At 43.5% G+C, this 21096-nt stretch overlaps 1 protein-coding gene across 6 annotated transcripts in view; it reads left to right on the top strand.

Annotated features, from left to right (window-relative positions):
• Positions 1–21096, top strand: part of KCNIP1 (potassium voltage-gated channel interacting protein 1) — a 156035-nt gene that overhangs the window by 119028 nt on the left and 15911 nt on the right. For all 6 annotated transcript variants that reach the window (XM_069954297.1, XM_069954281.1, XM_069954288.1 and 3 more), the window contains 4 exons: positions 1455–1524; positions 2943–3013; positions 12199–12306; positions 20963–21067. In XM_069954297.1, coding sequence (XP_069810398.1) covers positions 1455–1524; positions 2943–3013; positions 12199–12306; positions 20963–21067 — 354 coding nt within the window. The remainder of the gene's footprint in view (positions 1–1454; positions 1525–2942; positions 3014–12198; positions 12307–20962; positions 21068–21096) is intronic.

The following is a 21096-nucleotide window of genomic DNA, read 5'->3' as shown; positions in this document are numbered from 1 at the left end:
AAAATATTTACAGAGTTGTCTTCCGTAAAGCGCACATCACCATTTTCCTGGCCTTCTAAATCTATTAAATTAATGAATTAATGAATTAACCTAATTCCCTTACTCCAGGAAATTAAAAAACTATTGGAAGACTTAAATTTGCCTATGACTTCCTGGATGGGAAGAAAAACTACCTAAAGACATACATAATTCCTCAAATTCTATAAGTGATGCAAACCATCCCCATACACATCGCCTCCTCTTATGTTACATCACTCATCGGCATGGACTTGCCTGATCTATGTCTGCATTATAACACAATTCAGCTTGCCAGATAGATATGCCTGACAAAACCAATATATATTCTGATCTTTATGCACAAGCTGAAAGGTCTTTATTGAGTGGAAAAAAATCTGGTTCTCTGTGGTCTTCACTTCAAACGTCTAAACTGTCACAAATCTACAACCAAAGGAACAGTTCTGGTTTATAGGAAATTCATTCTTTCGTTGTCCCCTCCAAGCCAGATTACTCCATTAGCTCCTTTAAATTAACTCTCTTTTACATTGACCTTGCCCAAGGTCATGAGAATATATGGCTTGACTTTCTGAACCTTAAACTATTACAGGCATATAATACTGATTTAGAGGACATTTCTTCTTTGTTCCCAAAAACATCACAACCCAAGTTAATTTCCTCACATTATTGCACTCTCACCAAGCCTTCAGAAAACTCAAAACAATCTTACCTGCATTACTTAATTGCTTGGAGAAATTACTCTCACTACCCAAACGACCCAAAGGTTTCATTTCCACTATTTATAAATCCTTTTTATCCGACTCGTTACCGGAAGCAGCAAGCTATATCCTTTCCTAGGAGAATGAGTTGGGTATCAAACTGCCTGGGAAATAGAGGTCTTTTATACTTACTCATTCTCATGGCTAACCCTAGTTTCTTGGTATCAATATTGAAACTCTTTTTCGTGTACATAAACATACTGTTTCAAGCGATGTGAACATATTTGTGATATCTTGCTCATCTCTGTACATGACTAAAGGTTTGATACTAATGTGTTAATTATAAAAAAATGAATAAAAAAATATAGATTTGTAATAAAAAAGCTCATATGCTCTTAGGAAGGATGTCCTGACATTTAACAAAATTTACATGGAAATTGAAAGAGATTAAGTTCTTCCCGTGTGTGTGTGTGGGTTTTCTCCAGATCTGGTTTTCCTCCCAAACGTACTGAGGTTGACTTTAGATTTTAGATGGTGAGCCCCACTTGTGACAGAGACCAGTATGGTAATAACAAGTTATGAACAGTACTGTTTGTACTATTTAAATAAAGATATTATAAATTTGAATTTGTGTACTTTCTCAAACTGTATGTTACTGTTTAAGAGTTCTGTTACATGTTACCTAAATATTTAATTATTACATATTTGTAAACCTGTTTTCTTTTCTTTTTTTCTTTTAAGGAATGTCCTAGTGGAGTAGTTAATGAAGATACATTTAAGCAAATCTATTCACAATTCTTTCCTCATGGAGGTGAGTATTTTATTTGATATACATTGAAGTTTTAATTTGGTATTCATACAGTGACATTAGAAAATAAATTGTAGGTAACTATTACAGAATCCGTAGTTATCTTTCCGAAAACAGCTGAGGAACTAATGTTCATTGACATAGTAGCACAGATTTATCAATCTGTCTGAGATGAAAATTGGATACATTTTTGTCCCAGGCAGATAGCAACCAATCATAGCCCATAAAAGTGGGTTTAATTTTTGTCTCAGGCAGATTGATACATTTTCAGGCAGTATCCACCTTAGATTTACCTTGTGCAGACCCCTGGTCCCTGTTATCTCTGCAGCTGTAGACATTACATATCTCTGGGATGTTTATCGTAGGGTGGCAATTTTAACTTTATTACGTTTAATGGTACTGTGTGATTTCATATTGTATTCTAACTGCATTTTTATTCACTGACAATAAGCATGCACTGAAGTCCCATATGCTAGGGTTATCTGTGTTTTTCATATGTACCAAGTATCTCCTCATCTCTAAGAGCCAATCAGTGCCCAAGGTACGTCATACCCCACTTAAAAAAGATTCAGAACTAGGGATGAGCAAATTTACAGTACTAGCAGAGTGAAGTGAAGTTTCCCAGGACTGTATCCAACTTATTTAGCCACCCAGAGCAAAGTGGCTGTCATGGCTGTGGCAGTGTTGCACCTGCTCTGCCCGAGGTTCTCTGTTGACGGGCACCAGACCCCACATTCTGGGGCCATGCGCCGCCATCTCTTCAACCCAGCAGGGTGTCTCACCTGCTCCATGCTCCTGCTATATCCCCCACTGTCTAATTGGTGGTTGCACACTGACACTCCCCTATAAAACTCCCCTGCACCTCTGCATTCTTATTATGAGGTCCCAGGTCGCCCATGATTCCTGCCCATGGTTCCTGCTGTCTGCCTGTGATTCTAGCTGGTAACTGCTGTCCCGGTTCCAGCTGTGAGTCTTGCTGTGTCCATGCCTGCCTACGTGTCTCCAGCTGCACCTCGCTCGCCGCCGCTAGCAAGGCAAGCCGGGGGTAGGGACCTGGAGGTCGCCTGCAGCAGCAAGTCCATCCCACCTTGCGGTGGGCGCTGGTAAAGACCGGCGGCCCTTAGATTCTGCTCCCTGGTGCTTCTTACACCATTGCTAGCAGTGGTACAGCAGATCCACGACTCCAGTTGTAGCAGTGGCACGGAGCGGAGTTCAAAGGTAGTAGGCTTAGAAGCCGCCCACCGAGCCTAGCAAAGTGCTTCGCTAGTACTATAAATTCACTAATCCCTGGTTAGAGTCAGAGATATCATATTTCTTGGAGATGAAGGTTTTCTTTGGGGTAGAACAAAAAACCTTTTACGGCAATAACTCTGTATTTTCAACCCTCTAACCCATATCTTCTTGTATTTTTCTGTCGACAGATGCCAGTATGTATGCCCATTATCTATTTAATGCATTTGATGCAGCTCAGTCTGGATCAGTAAAATTTGAGGTAAAGAAAGTAACAGAATCATAAAGTGCAGAGTGTGGTTTGCATGTGTTAAGTGTTAGGCTATATTCACACTACGTAAAACTACGGCCGTAGTTCTCGCCACAGAACTACGGACGTAGTTTTGCGGAGTTGAACATAGCCTTGTGTGCAATGGGATCCCGGCCGGAGCGTACACACATCATATACGCTGCGGCCGGGATCCCATGCGACGCCGGAAAAAACTGACAGGTCAGTTTTCTGTGTCCGGAATTCAGTGAATTCCGGCAACAGAAAGACCTGTCAGTTCACACAGTGAAGCAAGCGGCTCCGGACGCTCGCTTCGCTGTGTGCTATGGGAAACTCTGATGCGGGCATGCGCTGATGCGCCCGCATCAGAGCTTCCCATGGCACACAGTGAAGCGAGCGGCCAGAGCCGCTTGCTTCACTGTGTGAACTGACAGGTCTCTCTGCGGCCGGAATTCTTTCTGCGGCCGGGGTCACAGAGCGACCTGTTACGACGTGTGAACATAGCCTTAAAGCGTAAAAATTCCCCTTAAAATCATCTAATGCATTAGTGTTATATGGCAACATTTTAGCAACCATCTAGGTCTTGGTATTGTAGCTGTAACATAGATGAAGACATATATGAGATAAGACAAGATAATCCTTTAATAGTCCCACCATGGGGAAACATCCTGCTAAAACCAGCCTTAGGGATAAATAATAATAATAATAATAATAATTAATAATAATACTTATTAATAATATTATTATTATTATTATTATTATTATTATTATTATTATTATCAGCATTTATCATAAAGCTTTTTTTGTTGGGAGTTTGCAGAAATTGAAGGCTAGGGCTGGTCTTGCAACCAAGAATTACTGTGCAATCAATCATCTAAGCAGGGCAGTTTCTAGGTCATTTTGGCAACAGGGCGAATTTTGATAAAAACGCCCCCCCCCCCCCCCCACCTCACTCAGTTCCGCTCTGGGGAAGGAAGGGGGGCTTTTATCAAGATTCAGGATACTAGGGGGAAGCAGTGTGTGTATTGCAGCATAGAGCAGTGCAGCGCTCCTAACAGATAATGTTTTACTCAATACAAATTCATCATACAGTGACTCACAGGTGACGTCTTCTTTGATCTGAGGCGTCACTTTCACTTTTTCTCTCCATCCGGCTCAGACCACCATGACGGTTTCTTGCAGCTACAATTCATCTCTTCTGAACCTGCCAGACAAACATCTCAGGATCCGCACTTCCAGAAACTTCCTTCCCACCTATAAGGTCCCAAACTGTATGCTGGGAGAGCTGGATGACCTCCATTACACTGACATACAGGATGCTGGGAAAGCTGGGTGACCTCCATTATACACTGACATACAGGATGCTGGGAGAGCTGGATGACCTCCATTACACTGACATACAGGATGCTGGGAAAGCTGGGTGACCTCCATGACACTGACATACAGGATGCTGGGAAAGCTGGGTGACCTCCATTACACTGACATACAGGATGCTGGGAGAGTTGGATGACCTCCATTACACTGACATACAGGATGCTGGGAGAGTTGGATGACCTCCATTACACTGACATACAGGATGCTGGGAGAGCTGGGTGACCTCCATTATACACTGATATAGTGACATACAGAATTAGGTGATCTCCATTATACACTGCCATACAGGATTAGGGGAGAGCTGGGTGACCTCCATTATACACTGATATACAGGAATAGGGGAGAGCTGGATGACATCCATTATACTGACATACAGGATTAGGGGAGAGCTGGGTGACCTCCATTATACTCACATACAGGATTAGGGGAGAGCTGGTTGACCTCCATTATACACTGAAATTCAGGATTAGGGGAGAGCTGGGTGACCTCCATTATACACTGACATACAGGATTAGGAGAGAGCTGGGTGACCTCCATTATACACTGCCATACAGGATTAGGGGAGAGCTGGGTGACCTCCATTATACACTGACATACAGGATTAGGGGAGAGCTGGGTGACCTCCATTATACACTGACATACAGGATTAGGGGAGAGCTGGGTGACCTCCATTATACACTGACATACAGGATTAGGGGAGAGCTGGGTGATCTCCATTATACACTGACATACAGGATTAGGAGAGAGCTGGGTGACCTCCATTATACACTGCCATACAGGATTAGGGGAGAGCTGGGTGACCTCCATTATACACTAACATACAGGATTAGGGGAGAGCTGGGTGACCTCCATTATACACTGACATACAGGATTAGGGGAGAGCTGGGTGACCTCCATTATACACTGATATACAGGAATAGGGGAGAGCTGGGTGACCTCCATTATACTGACATACAGGATTAGGGGAGAGCTGGGTGATCTCCATTATACACTGCCATACAGGATTAGGAGAGAGCTGGGTGACCTCCATTATACTGACATACAGGAATAGGGGAGAGCTGGGTGACCTCTATTATACACTGACATTCAGGATTAGGGGAGAGCTGAGTGACCTCCATTATACACTGCCATACAGGATTAGGGGAGAGCTGGGTGACCTCCATTATACTGACATTCAGGATTAGGGGAGAGCTGGGTGACCTCCATTATACACTGCCATACAGGATTAGGGGAGATCTGGGTGACCTCCATTATACTGACATTCAGGATTAGGGGAGAGCTGGGTGACCTCCATTATACACTGCCATACAGGATTAGGGGAGAGCTGGGTGACCTCCATTATACTGACATTCAGGATTAGGGGAGAGCTGGGTGACCTGTCAGCTCTGGCGCCGGGGGGCGTGGCTTATCATCGGGGGTGGGGCTTATCGCTGGGGGGCGGCGGGCCTATCGGGACATATCGGGGCTCCCTCTGTACAGGATCCCCCACCAGCTACTCACCTCTGTCCCTGCTGCCTCCAGCTCCTCTTCTCGGTGAGTCCCTCCGTCCTCTTCTGGCTTCCGGTGCAGGCAGCCACCTGTCATACACAGCCGCCTGCACAGGAAGCCTCTGTGTCTCTGCTCCGGCTGCTGTTTCTTTTAGCTGTGCATGCTGTACGCACAGCTAAAGGTCGCTCTGGCCAGGGGATCTGGAACTTAGATTCCAGATCCTCGGGCCAGTCCTAATGATGCGGGGGCTGCAGGCCGGGTACTGTCGAGCGCCGCCTGGCGCCCCCTAGCTGTGGGCGCCCCGTGCGGTGGCCCGGCTCGCCCGCCCCTAGAAACGGCCCTGCATCTGAGCGTATACTACCAGTAAACCAGCAATGTGTAAAGCTGATGATGTTCCTCTGGGCAGGGTGCACAGATTGCCTGGGTCGATCGCTTTGCATTTGGCCCAAGGAGAGTAGGAGTGTGGAGATTCTAGTGAAACCTCCCAAAATAAATCAGAGGTTTCACTTTGATTTAGAGACAGATTGTAGCAGCACTGTTGTTGTTAAGTCTATATTTTCACACTGTCAAAATGACGGCCATTTTTATCAGACGGCTGTTATTTACCAAATAAAGGCCATTATTTTAAAATAACGGCCAATATTTGCTGATACATTTTGACAGATTGAGGTTGTCAGGCTATGTTCCCACAAAGTCAAAAAAAGTGAGAATAATGGCCGTTATTGCAAAACAACAGTCATTATTAATGATAATTAACCCCTTAACGACATCGGGCGTACCTATACGCCCCTGCAGGGTGGGCTTTAACGCAAACGGGCGTATAGGTACGCCCAATGTTTCCCCGATCGTTCACACACAGCGGTCGGGGAAGATGGCCTGCTATAATGTATAGCAGGCCATCTCTGCTCGTCGGCACGGGGGGGTGATTAACCCCTCCCGTGCCGACGATCGCTGCTATATGCTGATCAATACAGATCAGCATATAGCAGCTGAAAACAGCTTTCCGGGTCATCGGTGACCCGGTGGCCCGGAAAGCAATGGTGATTGGTGCTGTCCGAGATAGCACCAATCGCCATTAGTGTCCCCAACAAAGATGGCGCCGATGCCACCCCCACAATCGCCGTGATAGGCCGGCCAGGACCGGCCGGCCCATCACGGCGATCATACTGTAAAAAACAGTGTTGCCGAGTTCTGCACCCCTCAGCTAGGTAGCTGAGAGGTGCAGAACAGGTGTGTGTGGTGCAGGTGTACCATACTCACCTGATCTGGCTGTCCGGAGCGAAGATCTGCAGTCCGCGCCGTCCTCGCGTCTTCTTCGCGTCGCTTCCGGGTTCGTTCGTCCAGCGTCGGAAATGTTTGGAAACACTCGGGTCTTCGTTTTCGGCATGTCTCGGTAATCTCCAGCAATCTTCTCTCTACTGCCCCCTAGCGGCTGATCAGTGAATATCATTCACTGATCAGTTGCTTTGGGTTAAAAAGATTATTATTTTTTTTTTCCCCAAATTTTTTTTTTTTTACTTTTTTTGCGCCCTAACGCCGCTGAGTACTGATCAGCATCGCACATCAGTGCGCCACTGATCAGCAACTCCTCCTTTTTGGCGTAGGAGCGTTTTTCCCCCCTATATCCTACCGCTACTGTCTGCTGAAAAGTGCCGCACGTAAGTGCGGCATTTATCAGCAGCTCCTTTCTTGGTGTAGGGATATTATTTTCTTACTGTCAAAAAAACTTAAAAACACTACATTACACTACACTACATGAAATAAAGTTTTACAATAAACATTTACATACCCCATTTACTAGTCCCCGTATAAAGATGGCCCCCAGGGTGTTTTCGGCATCGGACGCATATGCTATTATTGCCTCCAACACCGAAACAGCCAGTGAGAATGAATGGGGGGGATCCTTCTTTCCTCCATTCATCCTCATCATCATCATCATCATCATCATCATCATCAAGTGACGTGTCTGGGGGTAGCGTAGCGTACGCTGCCCCCCAGACACGTCTTTTCCGCCAGTACCGTCCCAATAAGAGATCACGGTATGGCGTGAAATTCTACAAACTCTGTGACAGTACCTCAGGGTACACTTACAGATTTAGAGTACGTGCACACTGCGGAATGGCGAAGGATAACCCTTTGTGCATTCCGCAGCTGGCACCCGCTGGCGGACTGATGCAGGCGTGCGTCTCCGCCCGTGTCATAGACTCTATTCTATGCACGGGCGGATTCCGTTGTCCGTCCAAAGAATGAACACGTTCATTCTTCGGACAGAAGGCGGAATCCGCCCGTGCATAGAATGGAGTGTGACACGAGCGGAGACGCACGCCTGCATCAGTCCGCCGGCGGGTGCCAGCTGCGGAATGCACAAAGGGTTATCCTTCGCCATTCCGCAGTGTACATGTACCATTACAGTGTATGAAGGAAGGGACACCCGAATCCTGCCCCCAGATGCCCCCTCCCCCCCCATCCTCGGAGTTAGTGGGGAGATCGTCCAGGAACTGATCTTCCCACTGCTGGATAAAGGTCACCACCCGTACGGGGATAACATTTATACCAGCGCCCCCCTCTTCTGGTCCCTCGCTGCCCGAGCTACTGTAGCTTGCGGCACAATCCAAAAATATCAGAAGCCGTAATAAAGCCCTAATATTTAGCAGCCATGGAGCGGACCCAGCGCTTCTGGATATGAAGGACCCCGGATCGCACCAGGACAACATTTTCCAGGTGACGTCCCCCACACTGGAAAACAGGAGACCCCAGAAGAAGTACAGAGTGTGGCGTAACAGGGGGATCAGGAAGGACACCATTTTCCAGTGTGACGCCTGTCCTGATCACCCCGGCCTCTGCATACTGGATCGCTTCAAGGTGCACCACACGTCATTGGGGTTCTACATTATCTAAATTCTGTCCCTTATTCCTATTTCAAGGGTCACGTTAGTCCAGGGATTATTCTGATCGCCATTATGGAGTTGGGAAGGAATTTTTCCCCAGTGATGAGGCTACTGTCGTCTGCCTCACGAGGGTTTTTTGCCTTCCTCTGGATCAACACAGGTTGAATTTGATGGACACCTGTCATTTCCAACCTTATAAACTAATAATTGGCCTAATACCCCCAAATAAATTAGAATTGTCCCTTTTCCCCAGCTAAGTAGGTATGGCTGCCATTCCCATTAGAGGATGCCATGATGCAATTACAAAGCCTCTGTGCGGCCAGGACAGTAGAATCCCCCCACAAGTGACCCCATTCTGGAAACTACACCCCATAAGGAATCTAACAAGGTCAGCAGCGGGGATATAGCCCCCTGGTGACGGCCACATTTGGGACGTGAAAATGAAAAAAATGGTATTTTTTATTTTCTCGGCACATGTTCTACGTAAGTGCCCATCACCAGTGGGGTCCATATGCTCACTGCACCCCTTGTTGGATTCCTTATGGGGTGTAGTTTCCATAATGGGGTCACTTGTGGGGGGTTTCTACTGTTCTGGCAGCACAGGAGCTTTGTAAATGCGACATGGCCTCCATCCTCCATTCCAGCCTCTAAATGGCGCTCTGTCCCTTTGGTGGCTTGCCCTGTGCCAATATGGCACATTATGTCCACATGTGGGGTATTTTCGTACTCAGGGGAAACTACCCTACACGTTTTGTGTTCACTTTCTTTTTTAACCCCTTGTGGAAAAAGAAAAAAATCAAGGCTAGACCAACATTTAGTGTAAAAAATGTTTAATTTTTACACTAAATCATTGATCTTGTCTTGATTTTTTCATTTTCACAAGGGGTTAAAAGATTAAAAAAAAACACTAAATGTGTAGCGCAATTTCCCCTGAGTATGGAAATACCCGACATGTAGACATAAAGCGCCATGTGGGTGCAGGGTAAGCCTCCAAAGGGAAGGAGCGCCATTTGGTTTTTGAAGGCTGGATTTGGCTGGAATGGATTCCAAGGGCCTTGTTGCATTTAAAAGGCCCCTGTGTTGCCAAGACAGTTGAACCCCCCCACAATTGACTCCATTATGGAAACTACACCCCTCAGGGAATGTAACAAGGGGTGTAGTGAGCATATGGACCCCACTGGTGACGGGCACAAATGTGGAACAATATGGCGTGAAAATTAAATATTACATTTTTTACACTATAATGTTGGTTTAGCCTTAAATTTTTCATTTTCACAAGGGGTTAAAAGAGAAAAAAACACACAAAATGTGTAGAGCAATTTCCCCCGAGTCCGTAAATACCCCACATGTGGACATAAAGCGCGTGGGTGCAGGGCAAGCCTCCGAAGGGAGCGCCATTTGGATTTTGAAGGCTGGATTTGGCCAGAATGGATGATGAACGCCATGTCGCATTTACAGAGCCCTCGTGCTGCCAAAACACTGGAAACCCCCCACAAGTGACCCCATTCTGGAAACTACACCCCTCAAGGAATTTATCAAGGGGTGCAGTGAGGATATGGACCCCTTGATGATGGCCACATTTGTGCCGAGAAAGTGGAAAAATGAAAATTTTCCCTTTCACGTCACATTGTTCCACATTTGTGCCCGTCACCAGTGGGGTCCATATGCTCACTGCACCCCTTGTTAGATTCCTTGAGGGGTGTAGTTTCCAAAATGGGGTCACTTGTGGGGGGTTTCCAGTGTCTTGGCAGCACGAGGGGTCTGTAAATGCGACATGACCCTTGAAATCCATTCCAGTAAAATCCAGCTTGCAAAGGACAATTGGCGCTCCTTCCCTTTGGAGGCTCGTCCTGCGCATGCTTGGCACTTTATGTCCACATGTGGGGTATTTCTGTACTCGGGAGAAACTGCGCTACACGTTTGGTGTTTTTTTTTTTCTTTTATCCCCTTGTAAACATGAAAAATGAAGGCTAGAACAACATTTTAGTGTAAAAAATAGAATTTTTCCTTTTTTACACCACATTGTTCTGAAAATCTGTGAAGCCCCTTTGGGGTCCAAATGCTCACCGCACCCCTTGTTACATTCCTTGAGGGGTGTATTTTTCTAACTGGTGTCCCTTTAGGGGTGTTTTTAATGTTTTGGTACCCCAGAGCCTCTGCCAACCTGAAGTGGTACGGTCAAAAATAACCAAATATAACGGAGGCGTTGAAATTCACTGGGCGCTCCTTTATATCTGAGGCTTGTGGTTGCGTCAAATAGCGCAATACGGCCACATATTGGGTATTTCTATAAACTGCAGAAACGGGGCAATCAATATTGGGGTGCATTTCTCTGGTAATAGGTTTATCATTATGAAAGATATTGGATTACAATAAAATCTCTGCACAGAAAATAAAAATTTTCTAATTTCTTACACACTTGGCTTTTATTTCTGTGACTCCCCTAAAGGGTTAAAACACTTTCTGGATGTGCTTTTGCAGAGTTTTGGGGGTGCAGTTTCTGAAATGGGGTGCTTTGTGGGGCTTTCTAACATACAGGCCCCTCAAATACACTTTCAACCTGAACAGGTCCCTGAAAATATCTGATTTTGAAATTTTACAGAAAATTTGGAAAATTGCTGCTAATGATTTAAGCTTTCTATTGTCTAAAAAAAATGAAATATAGTTTAATAAATGCTGCCACCATAAATTAGACATGTTGCTAATGCTATTTAATATATAATTTATGTGGCATAACCATTTTCTGTATAAGCAGGAAGGTTTCAAAGTTGGAAAAATGCATTTTTTCAAAATTTTTCACGTTATTTTGGTGTTTTTCATAAAGATTCGTTATGAGTATCGACTCCATTTTACCAGAAATGTGAAGTACAATATGTGACGAGAAAACAATCTCAGAATCAGCCGGATAGGTAAAAGCATCCCGAAGTTATTAATGACTAAAGTGACACAGGTCATATTCATAAAATTTGTCTCTGTCCTTAAGGCCATTTCAGGCTCTGTCGTTAAGGGGTTAATAACAGCCGTTGTTTTGCAATAACGGATGTTATTTCCTTTTATTTTTACTTTGTCGGAACATAGCCTGACGGTATGTAAACATGGCCTAAACTAAAAGCAAAATCATTTTGAGTGAAACAATACAATATGTGAACTGGTGGGAAAAAAAGAAGTAAAAAACAGGTTATTATATAACCTGTGTGTGTACTGCCAAACAATTTTCCATTTACTTCAAATAAGCCTAATATTAGCTTGATAATACAGCCATATTTTTACTATAAAATTGGCTGTATTTTGGTATTAATTTACCCTTTGTGAACATGGGAGCCTTAACCTGATGGAAAATTCCAAACCTAAGTTGGTTTCTATGCTTTCTATTAATACACAGGCTTTAGAGCTGACCACTCTATTAGTGTACTGTGTTTTCTCTTGTAGGATTTTGTAGCAGCTTTGTCAATTTTGTTAAGAGGAACAATCCATGAAAAGCTGAGGTGGACTTTCAATCTCTATGACTTAAACAAAGATGGATACATCAACAAAGAGGTATACATTGTACAAAATTGTTGTTATTGTTATTGTTGTCGAGAATTTGGGTGGACCTGACAATTTTTGTTTACGACCTTAATATATTTCAAGGATATGGGTATATAGATATAGGAATAGGACAGTATACTGAGTTAGCTCAGCAGTCCGCTTGTCAGCTGGCTGTCTTTGAAGTCTTTGCCACTCTACTCCGGGTACCTGGAAAAGCTGGATCCAGTCCTTTGAAAATGAGTTTCCCAGTACTGGATCCAACTTTTCCAGGCATTCAGAGCGGCATGGACTTTAAAGGTAGCAGGCTGAGAAGCTGACTGCCAAGTTTACAAAGCGAGTCACTTCCTTATTACTGTAAATTCGCTGTAAAGCTCTAATACTACAGGGCAGAGGCCCTGGGTGAAAGAAAGCCTTTCTCTCCCTTCTTCTCTTTCTCTTTTTGTAATCAAAAAGGCCGGGAGTTTTTTTTTTTTTTTCAATTTCAGCCACTGTGATTTAGTTTTCCTGATGCAGGATGCTTGATAAGAGGACTGATATGGAGTAGCTAAGTTAAATAAGTCTAAATTGCTGCATTATGGAATGTAAAACATATTTTAAATGTAGAAGCATTTCTAAAAAACATACTAATTAAAGTGAACCAATCAGCATGATTGCTCTGAGCTGCAGCCTATAGATCTACTGTGCAGCTCATCCTAGCATGCCAGCCACGTATACTGCAGGATCTTTACATTGAGGAAAAAGGTAGTTGCCGTTCTTCTCTAGGCCTCACACACCACAATAAAACACCTTTTTCCCTGATGTAAAGAGCCTCCTGCAATGCGGCTGGTACGCTCAGGAAGCTGCACAGTCGATCTATAGGGTGCAACTGGGAGCCATATCAGCACAATTGGTTACCTTTAAGATATACAGGCCCATGTGCCTGCTTTAGTTTGATAACCTGATGCCCTTGGTTACAATCCACTAATGAGTTAGACATGCTTAGTTCATCTGCAATCTCCAGTCTGGGAAATACTAGCTTAGTTAGTGTCCATTGCACATGCAAGTAAGAGGGGTTATAGGAAAGTGTATGCAATGTTGCATAGCAGCAGCACAGACACAGTTCAGACAGGAAACCAGGAAGTAATCAGATCCATGGAGAAAAAAAAAGAACTCTACAGCAATGTTACTTTAAAAAGAGCACATTAGTTTTCCCTTGATTGGCCCACATTTACTTTCTGAAACAGTGTCTTTAGATATACAAAATCTCTGATTATATATATATATATATATATATATATATATATATAGAGAGAGAGAGAGAGAGAGAGAGAGAGAGAGAGAGAGAGAGAAACTGCAGTAAGTAAGAGTCATCTAGTTAAAAAAAGCTGAGGCTATAGGCTATGTCACTGTGTCTATTGAACCACTAATGGCATGATTTATGATCCTATGGGAGACATATTACAGTTATTACAGTTATGCTATTTCTGTGGCAAGTTATGCTATAAGTGTATTGTCCCAGAGAATATATGTATAGAAGCAGGGACTCCTGTTTCTCCCCAGACTCCCTGCTCCTGTACCTTCAGCACTGATGCAGTACATTACATTTCGTAGCACATTCACCAGGCTGTGTGCAGTAGGTGCTGTGCTCAAAAGAATTGCGTCATTTCATGCTTACATGGTAATGGGAAGATGAGTGATATAAACAACTCTTCTTAGTAAAAATGTTGTCTCATTGACTGTTAATGTTAAAAAAATGTTGTGGTAAGCATCTCTATATCCACAAATGATGTCCAGTCCAGTGAAAAGATTTTTCTTTATTTCTAGCTTGCACAAAAATACAACTTAAGTTTCAGGCAATTGTATGAAACCTTAATCACGTAAATACATTACGTAATCACGTAAATTAAATACATTCGACAAGCAATAGGGCAACCTGGGGCTAACTGTTCACATCATGCAGAAAATGCAAACATTTAACCCTATCCCTAATTATAAAAATGGAGCTAGTCTCCTAATGACTCATTACCATTGTGTCTGGCGGTACGGCATTAAATGGAAGGCTATGCAAGAAATCTAAACAGTTATCCCTTTTACATAGAAATATAACCTTATTCCTGATAGCAAGGACAAACTCCTTATGTAGCGGATGATTCTATCTATGTCCTACTGTGTGAACAATACGATATTAGTTCTCTGCACACTCTCCTGGAAAAATGTTACAGATTGAATTAACTATGTTAAATCTAGGTGTGAAAGATTATTGGTTACTACAATTAATACTGGACACAAAATTATATCTCAGTGTATAGTCAAATAAGGGTAATTTGCTAATACATTGCTGTTAATACCTGCTAAAATAGTGACCAATAATCAAGAATAGCCCATACCAATGAAGGTAATAATTTTAACCCCTATTAGACGGGTATTCAGATTAGATGAAATTACAGCAAAATAAGTCTCAATGCCCAATATATCATAGTGTAATATATTTTACTTTTTACCATATTTGAAAAATATGAGCTCCGTGTTTTCCTTCTCCCCACAGAAGCTGTGCATTGCTCTTTCCCTTCTGCTTGTCATTCCTGGCAGCTTGCATTCTCTGCTTGTTCCCCCTCCCTTTCTGCGCCCAACATGTCACAGTTTCAGCTCATGAGACTCAGCTTGATGCAGCCTCACTATACAGGCCGAGCCGAGGATGAGCTAAATAAATATAGTACATACTATAGTATATAGCGTTATTCACTCTGTCCAGAGGCCATTTGTTCATTTCAATGAATTCCCGAGGTGTTGAGAGCAGTGGTTACATGGGACCACACACACAGTGAGGACTCTCCACCAGTAGAGAGTTCCACAGCTCCAACAGTTTCATTGCACACCAAGCAGCCATAGGTGTCATGCTCATTACACACCGCTGTCTTTGCCTGGTTAATTTCCATGCACTTAATAGATGTTGTCACACACCGATTATATGTCCTGCCAGTGACAGACATCTTTAGTGATAAATCTGCTTGTGATCTGATGATCAAGATCGATTATAGTGGCCTTGTGTCAAAATGACAGCTGTTTTTATCGGACGGACATTATTTAATGACAAATAACCATTATTTTATAACAACGGCCATTATTCTTATAGTAAATGTCATTGTTATACTGTAATTTTTACTGTGCCTGAACAAAGCCTCAGACTACCCAAAATACGTCCTTTTTTATTGGACAGCCATCATACAAAGTGACTCTGTACCCACAATCTGACCCCCCCCCCCCCCAACCGCTTGTACCTTCAGATAGCTCCTTTTAATCCAAGATCTGTCCTGGGGTCCGTAAAGCAGGTGATGCAGGTAATGTCATAAAAAAAAAACTTTTAAACTGGCAGTCCCGTGCCCTTGGGCCGTGGCTAACATTGTGTATGCATTAGGCTGGCAATACCTCTCTGTCCCTCCTCCCCACCCTCTTCATCATTAGGAATGCTCCAGGCAGATTGCCTCCTATTCATCAGCTGTGTCAGCCCAGCACATGGGCTGGATCGTTAAGGCACACTGCAGGTTGCACGCTGCTTGTGCCTTAAGTACATACAAAAAAAAGAAGGGGCAACAGCAACCCACAGGAGCAAGGGCTTACCATACATACTCCTCCCAGCGTACACATGGCAAACACATGCTCTGTAGATATTCAAAAGTATGGAACTTAACAAACTATTTGATCAGAGTGTACCATGTCACCAACGTTAAGGCGTCCTCGAGACATGGTCCCTACTCTAGCATTTCACACTAGCAATGACCTCTCCTGGTCTGAATAAGCCTACAACTGGGCAGATAGGAGCCAAATGATCTCTTTTATAGCACCCTTGGGACATGGTGGAGTACAGGCCAACAGGAGGTAGCCACACCCCCCACATTCAACAGGAAAAAAATGTAAAAAAATTGGCAGCAAATCTATGACTCTGTTCACACTGCAGGTTGCACGCTGCTTGTGGCTTAAGTACATACAAAAAATAACATAAGGTGCAACAGCAACTCACAGGTGCAAAGGCTTACCGTATATACTCCTCCCAGCGTACACGCGGCAAATACCTGCTCTGTAGATATTAAAAAGTGAGGATCTTAGCAAACTATTTGATCAAACAGAGTGTACCATGTCACCAACATTAAGGTGTCCTCAAAAACATGGTCCTTGCTCTAGCATTTTCACACTAGCAATAGCCTCTCCTGGGCTGAATAAGCCTACAACTGGGCAGATAGGAGCCAAATGATCTCTTTTATAGCAACCTTGGGACATGGGCGGAGTGCAGGCCAACAGGAGGTAGCCACACACCCTACATTCAACAGAGAAAAAGGAAAAAAATTGGCAGCTCATCTATGACGCTGTTCACACTGCAGGTTTTTTCCTTTTTTTCTGTTGAATGTGGGGTCTGTGGCTACCTCCTGTTGGCCTGCACTCCACCATGTCCCAAGGGTGCTATAAAAGAGATCATTTGGCTCCTATCTGCCCAGTTGTAGGCTTATTCAGCTCAGAAGGGGCTATTGCTAGTGTGAAAATGCTAGAGTAGGGACCATGTCTCTGAGGACACCTTATTGTTGGTGACATGGTACACTCTCATCAAATAGTTTGCTAAGATCCTCGCTTTTTAATATCTACAGAGCAGGTGTTTGCCGTGTGTACACTGGGAGGAGTATATATGGTAAGCCCTTGCACCTGTGGGTTGCTGTTGCACTTTCTGTTTTTCTGGCTGGATCGTTAAGGCACCTGTGTAGTTTTAACTTTAGAGGAATTAGAAAAATGGTGAAGAGGGTGGGGAAGAGGGACGGAGAGGTTGTGCTAGCCTAATGCATACACAAACTAAGCCACGGCCAAAGGGCACAGGGCTGCCAGTTTAAAAGTTGTTTTTTTTTATGACAATAACTGCATCACCTGCCGAACGGACCCCAGGACAGATCTTGGATTAAGAGCATCTATCTGAAGCTACAAGCGGTTTGGGTGGGTCAGATTGTGGGTACAGAGTCACTTTAAAGGAAAATAATGTCTTTTATTTTATAATAACGTCCATTGTTAAACAAATAATTGCCGATTGTATTAAAACGTTTCAGAGATCATCATAATAAAAGGTGATGCCAGGAGCGTGGAATTGGTTAAAATATTTGCGCTACTGTACTGACACACTACTGTATGTCAGTACAGTAGTGCAAATGTTTAAAAAAGCACCCTGGGCACCCCAAGGTCAAACATCAAGCCTGATTAAGCAGCCTGATGCTCAATCAAGCACTGTGCTTGACCAAGCATACTCGCTCAACACTACTGAACACAAAGTGAGAAATTGATTTTAAAGGAGAAAAAAGTCAGTGTTTCCTTTATAAGTGTCCTCCATTTATGATCCACCTCTAATTTTGTATTTAGTAATTGCAATTACAAAAGCTGAGTCTGTTAACACACCATGAGAGGAGCAAAAAAAAACAAAAACCAAAAAAACTGGTAAACAATCCCTATTTATTATATTTCATTGTAATAGATCTAGATAGATTGCTATACATGCCTCACATTGGTATCTGAAGTTATTTATTAAGGACTCCCTGGAGGTAAACTAAAAGGAAAATCACTGGAGTGATCCACATACCACTTTATTGCTCTTGAGTGTGAACTAAACTGTGTAGCTTCTATTTATTGAAGAAAGTGCAACACTGACATCTAGTGGTGAGACTGTGGAAATCCACCTCAAATAAGACGAGTTAATAGGAATCATGCTTTGCCTGAACGGATATAGCCCTGTTGTAACTAAAACTAGCCAGTCAATTTAGTTGATCATCATCATTTATGATCAATTTATTGTTCCTGTACAGTATTATAAGTAATTGCTCATTTATATCTGCATTTACATATTGAGCATCTAAGTTGTTTTTTTACCTATATTCATATTTAGGCTATGTTTACACACACAGTAAAATAATATGACCGTTATTTTGGGTAAAAATAAAAAATGATGTGAGAACAGATGAAAAACAGGCATATTTAGCAAAAGCATTTTGTAAATAATGAGCATGTTCATTATTTAGACGATGGTAAGCAATTACAACTGTTATTTTATACGTTGTGTGTGCACTGCAGGCCAATGCTCCATTGACTTTAATGGAGTGCCTTATTATATTGAAAATACGGCTATATTTTAACCCATATATATCTTTCCCATTCCTACTAATGCTGAACAAACAGGGATAGATGTCTCTGTGCAATGTATTACTGTCTCTGCACAGTTCTGCTGCATTGGTAGTGGTTTGATATCTAGGAAGTGAATGAAACTAGCAATCCACTTGTCCTGCTCCAATGTCCTGCTCCCTCTGCTCTCCCCCTGCAGGAGACAATAACTATGTGACCTCTATCTGACAAGTTTGCTTGCTGAGCAAAGAGAGAGCGGAAAGGGGGGCAGAGAGGGGCGGGTGCTGATACGAAGCCTGTACAAAGCCTCTATTAATAGAAGGTGGTTTGACAGGAGCGTTGAAAGGGTCTTAAAAGATCAGGAGCACAAGCCCCCAACACCCCCCCCCACACACACACACACAAAAAGAAAAAATATTTCTATGCATTGGTATCAAACAATAAAACTTTAAAGGGGTCGTCTGGAATTAGGTACAAATCTTCACTGCTGAGGGGGCTGCAGGGACACAACAGTGCTGTATACTTACCTGTCCCGCTCCACCGCAGCTGCCGGTTCCTGAGCCGCCACTCTCCACCACTGTCATAATTTTGCCAACATTGTTGATGTGTCGTTCCCACAGGAAATGGCTACTCAGCATAGACAGCATCATACTGTGCTACACACTATACTGTCTATGCCAAACTCTCAAAATTATGACAGTGGCGGACAGCGGAGGCCTGGAAACCTGCAGGTTAGGTAAGTATACTGCACTGTGGTGTTCACCACAGCCTTAGCAGCAGCATAGATTTGTGTGCTGGACACACAGCAAGTGATGCTGAGGGAGCTGCAGGGAGCAGGTATATAGGTGAAGGAGCTGACCTCTATAGACAGGGAGCAGGGAGCTGCACTATATCTGCAGACATCGATGTCCTCCCTTACCATCCCTACATGTGCTGCTAACAGGGAAGCAGGAGGCCTGTCAGATGTCAGAGCGGGGGGGGGGGGGGAGGAGAGGGGAGAGAGCAGAGGGGGGATTTCTTAAGGAGCAACGTCATTTAAGGTACACCAGGCAGGAACCAGGGCCAGTAGCAAGAGGCAGCGTTTTCACAGTAAACTGCTGCAGCTTGCAGACATCATAGCGACTGTAGGGGGCCCCTTGGGGATGGGGGCACTAGGCAGTTGCCCTGTTTGCCCCCCCTAACGCCGGCCCTGGTTGTAGAAACAGGATGCTCTGAGCATGCATCACAAAGACTACTTGGAAATGTAGTCTGTGCATAAGACGATAACAGCAAGAGATACGAAGCAGGCAGCAAACTGCATCAGAGTGGGACTACTGTAAAACCACATGAAGAGTGTCAGTATGGAACATAGGTAAGAACATGACACTGTTTGGCCACGACCACATAACATCTTTTTTTGGCTGTTTGACTGCCATCTTTTTGGATGACCATCATTTTGAACCCAAGTGACATCCATTATTACAAAATAACGTCAGTTATTTGAGCTCAATATGACATCCGTCAAACGGCCAAAAAAATACATTTTGCGTTCACAGCCATTGGAAGTTTTTTTTTGTTTATAAGGCTGCTTGGATTTCCCCTTTAAAGAGGAACGATCAGCAGGTTAGATGAATTTAACCTGCTGAGATGTCTCTATTGCACAGGAGACTTCAAGGAGGAGAGTAAATGTCTTACCGTCATCCTCAATGCCGTTCCCATGCACTTAGTCGTTCACTGCACGGTTCACTCCATCGTTTGGAACTCTGGGGTGATGTTAGAAGCCCCATCCTGCCTGCCCCTTCTAATGGTTATCAGTGGAGAGGGCTGGGAAGGGTGGGCCGGATCATCACTAGGGGGCTGGGTAGGGGTGTAGCTAGAATTCACGGGGCCCCATAGCAAAAAATTTTAAGGAGCCCCCCTCCCCTACGCACAACACAATGCACTGCACATATTAATATATATATACACACATATATATATATATATATATATATATATATATATATATATATATATGCTTTACTGCTGGTGCACTGATAACCCCCGACCTCTGCACCGGAGCTCTGCACATTTTCCTTTCCCACTTGATTGGTAGCTAGAGAAAAGAGGTCAGGGGTTATCTGAGCAGTGAAGCAGAGATCTCTCTCTACTGCTTATTAACCCTTTTTTGTGTTGCAGCATGTAAGTAAACATTGGGCCACTTGCACACACATAAGGGGTTAAGCAGAAGGACACACACTCATGCATGGGCCCCCAAACAACTGCCTACCCTGCCTCTATGGTAGCTACGCCACTGGACCAAGGAGTGAGCAACTAGGAGCACGGGAGTGGCACGGAGGATAAATGTAAGAGACATACCTTCATTCTTGGTGCCTCCTTGAATTTTACATTGTGCACTTTGTTTTCAACATGGACTTCAATAAAATCTAGTTGGAACCATTGTTTTGTTCATTTATGGAGTTAATGATGATGCTATAGAGGTAAGGTGAATTGGATCTGCCTATCTGTCTATCTTTTTATTTATCTATTTATATAAATACAAACATTAATATGTTTTTAACAGGAAATGATGGATATAGTAAAAGCTATATATGACATGATGGGAAAATATACCTACCCTGTACTCAAAGAAGATGCCCCCAAGCAACATGTGGATTTTTTTTTTCAGGTCAGTATGAATTTACTCTTATTGAATTG

This window comes from Dendropsophus ebraccatus, chromosome 1 (genome assembly GCF_027789765.1).
Source record: "Dendropsophus ebraccatus isolate aDenEbr1 chromosome 1, aDenEbr1.pat, whole genome shotgun sequence".
Classification (NCBI taxonomy): domain Eukaryota; kingdom Metazoa; phylum Chordata; class Amphibia; order Anura; family Hylidae; genus Dendropsophus; species Dendropsophus ebraccatus.
Note: the sequence above shows the minus strand (reverse complement) of the source record. Positions and strands in the feature narration are given on the sequence as shown.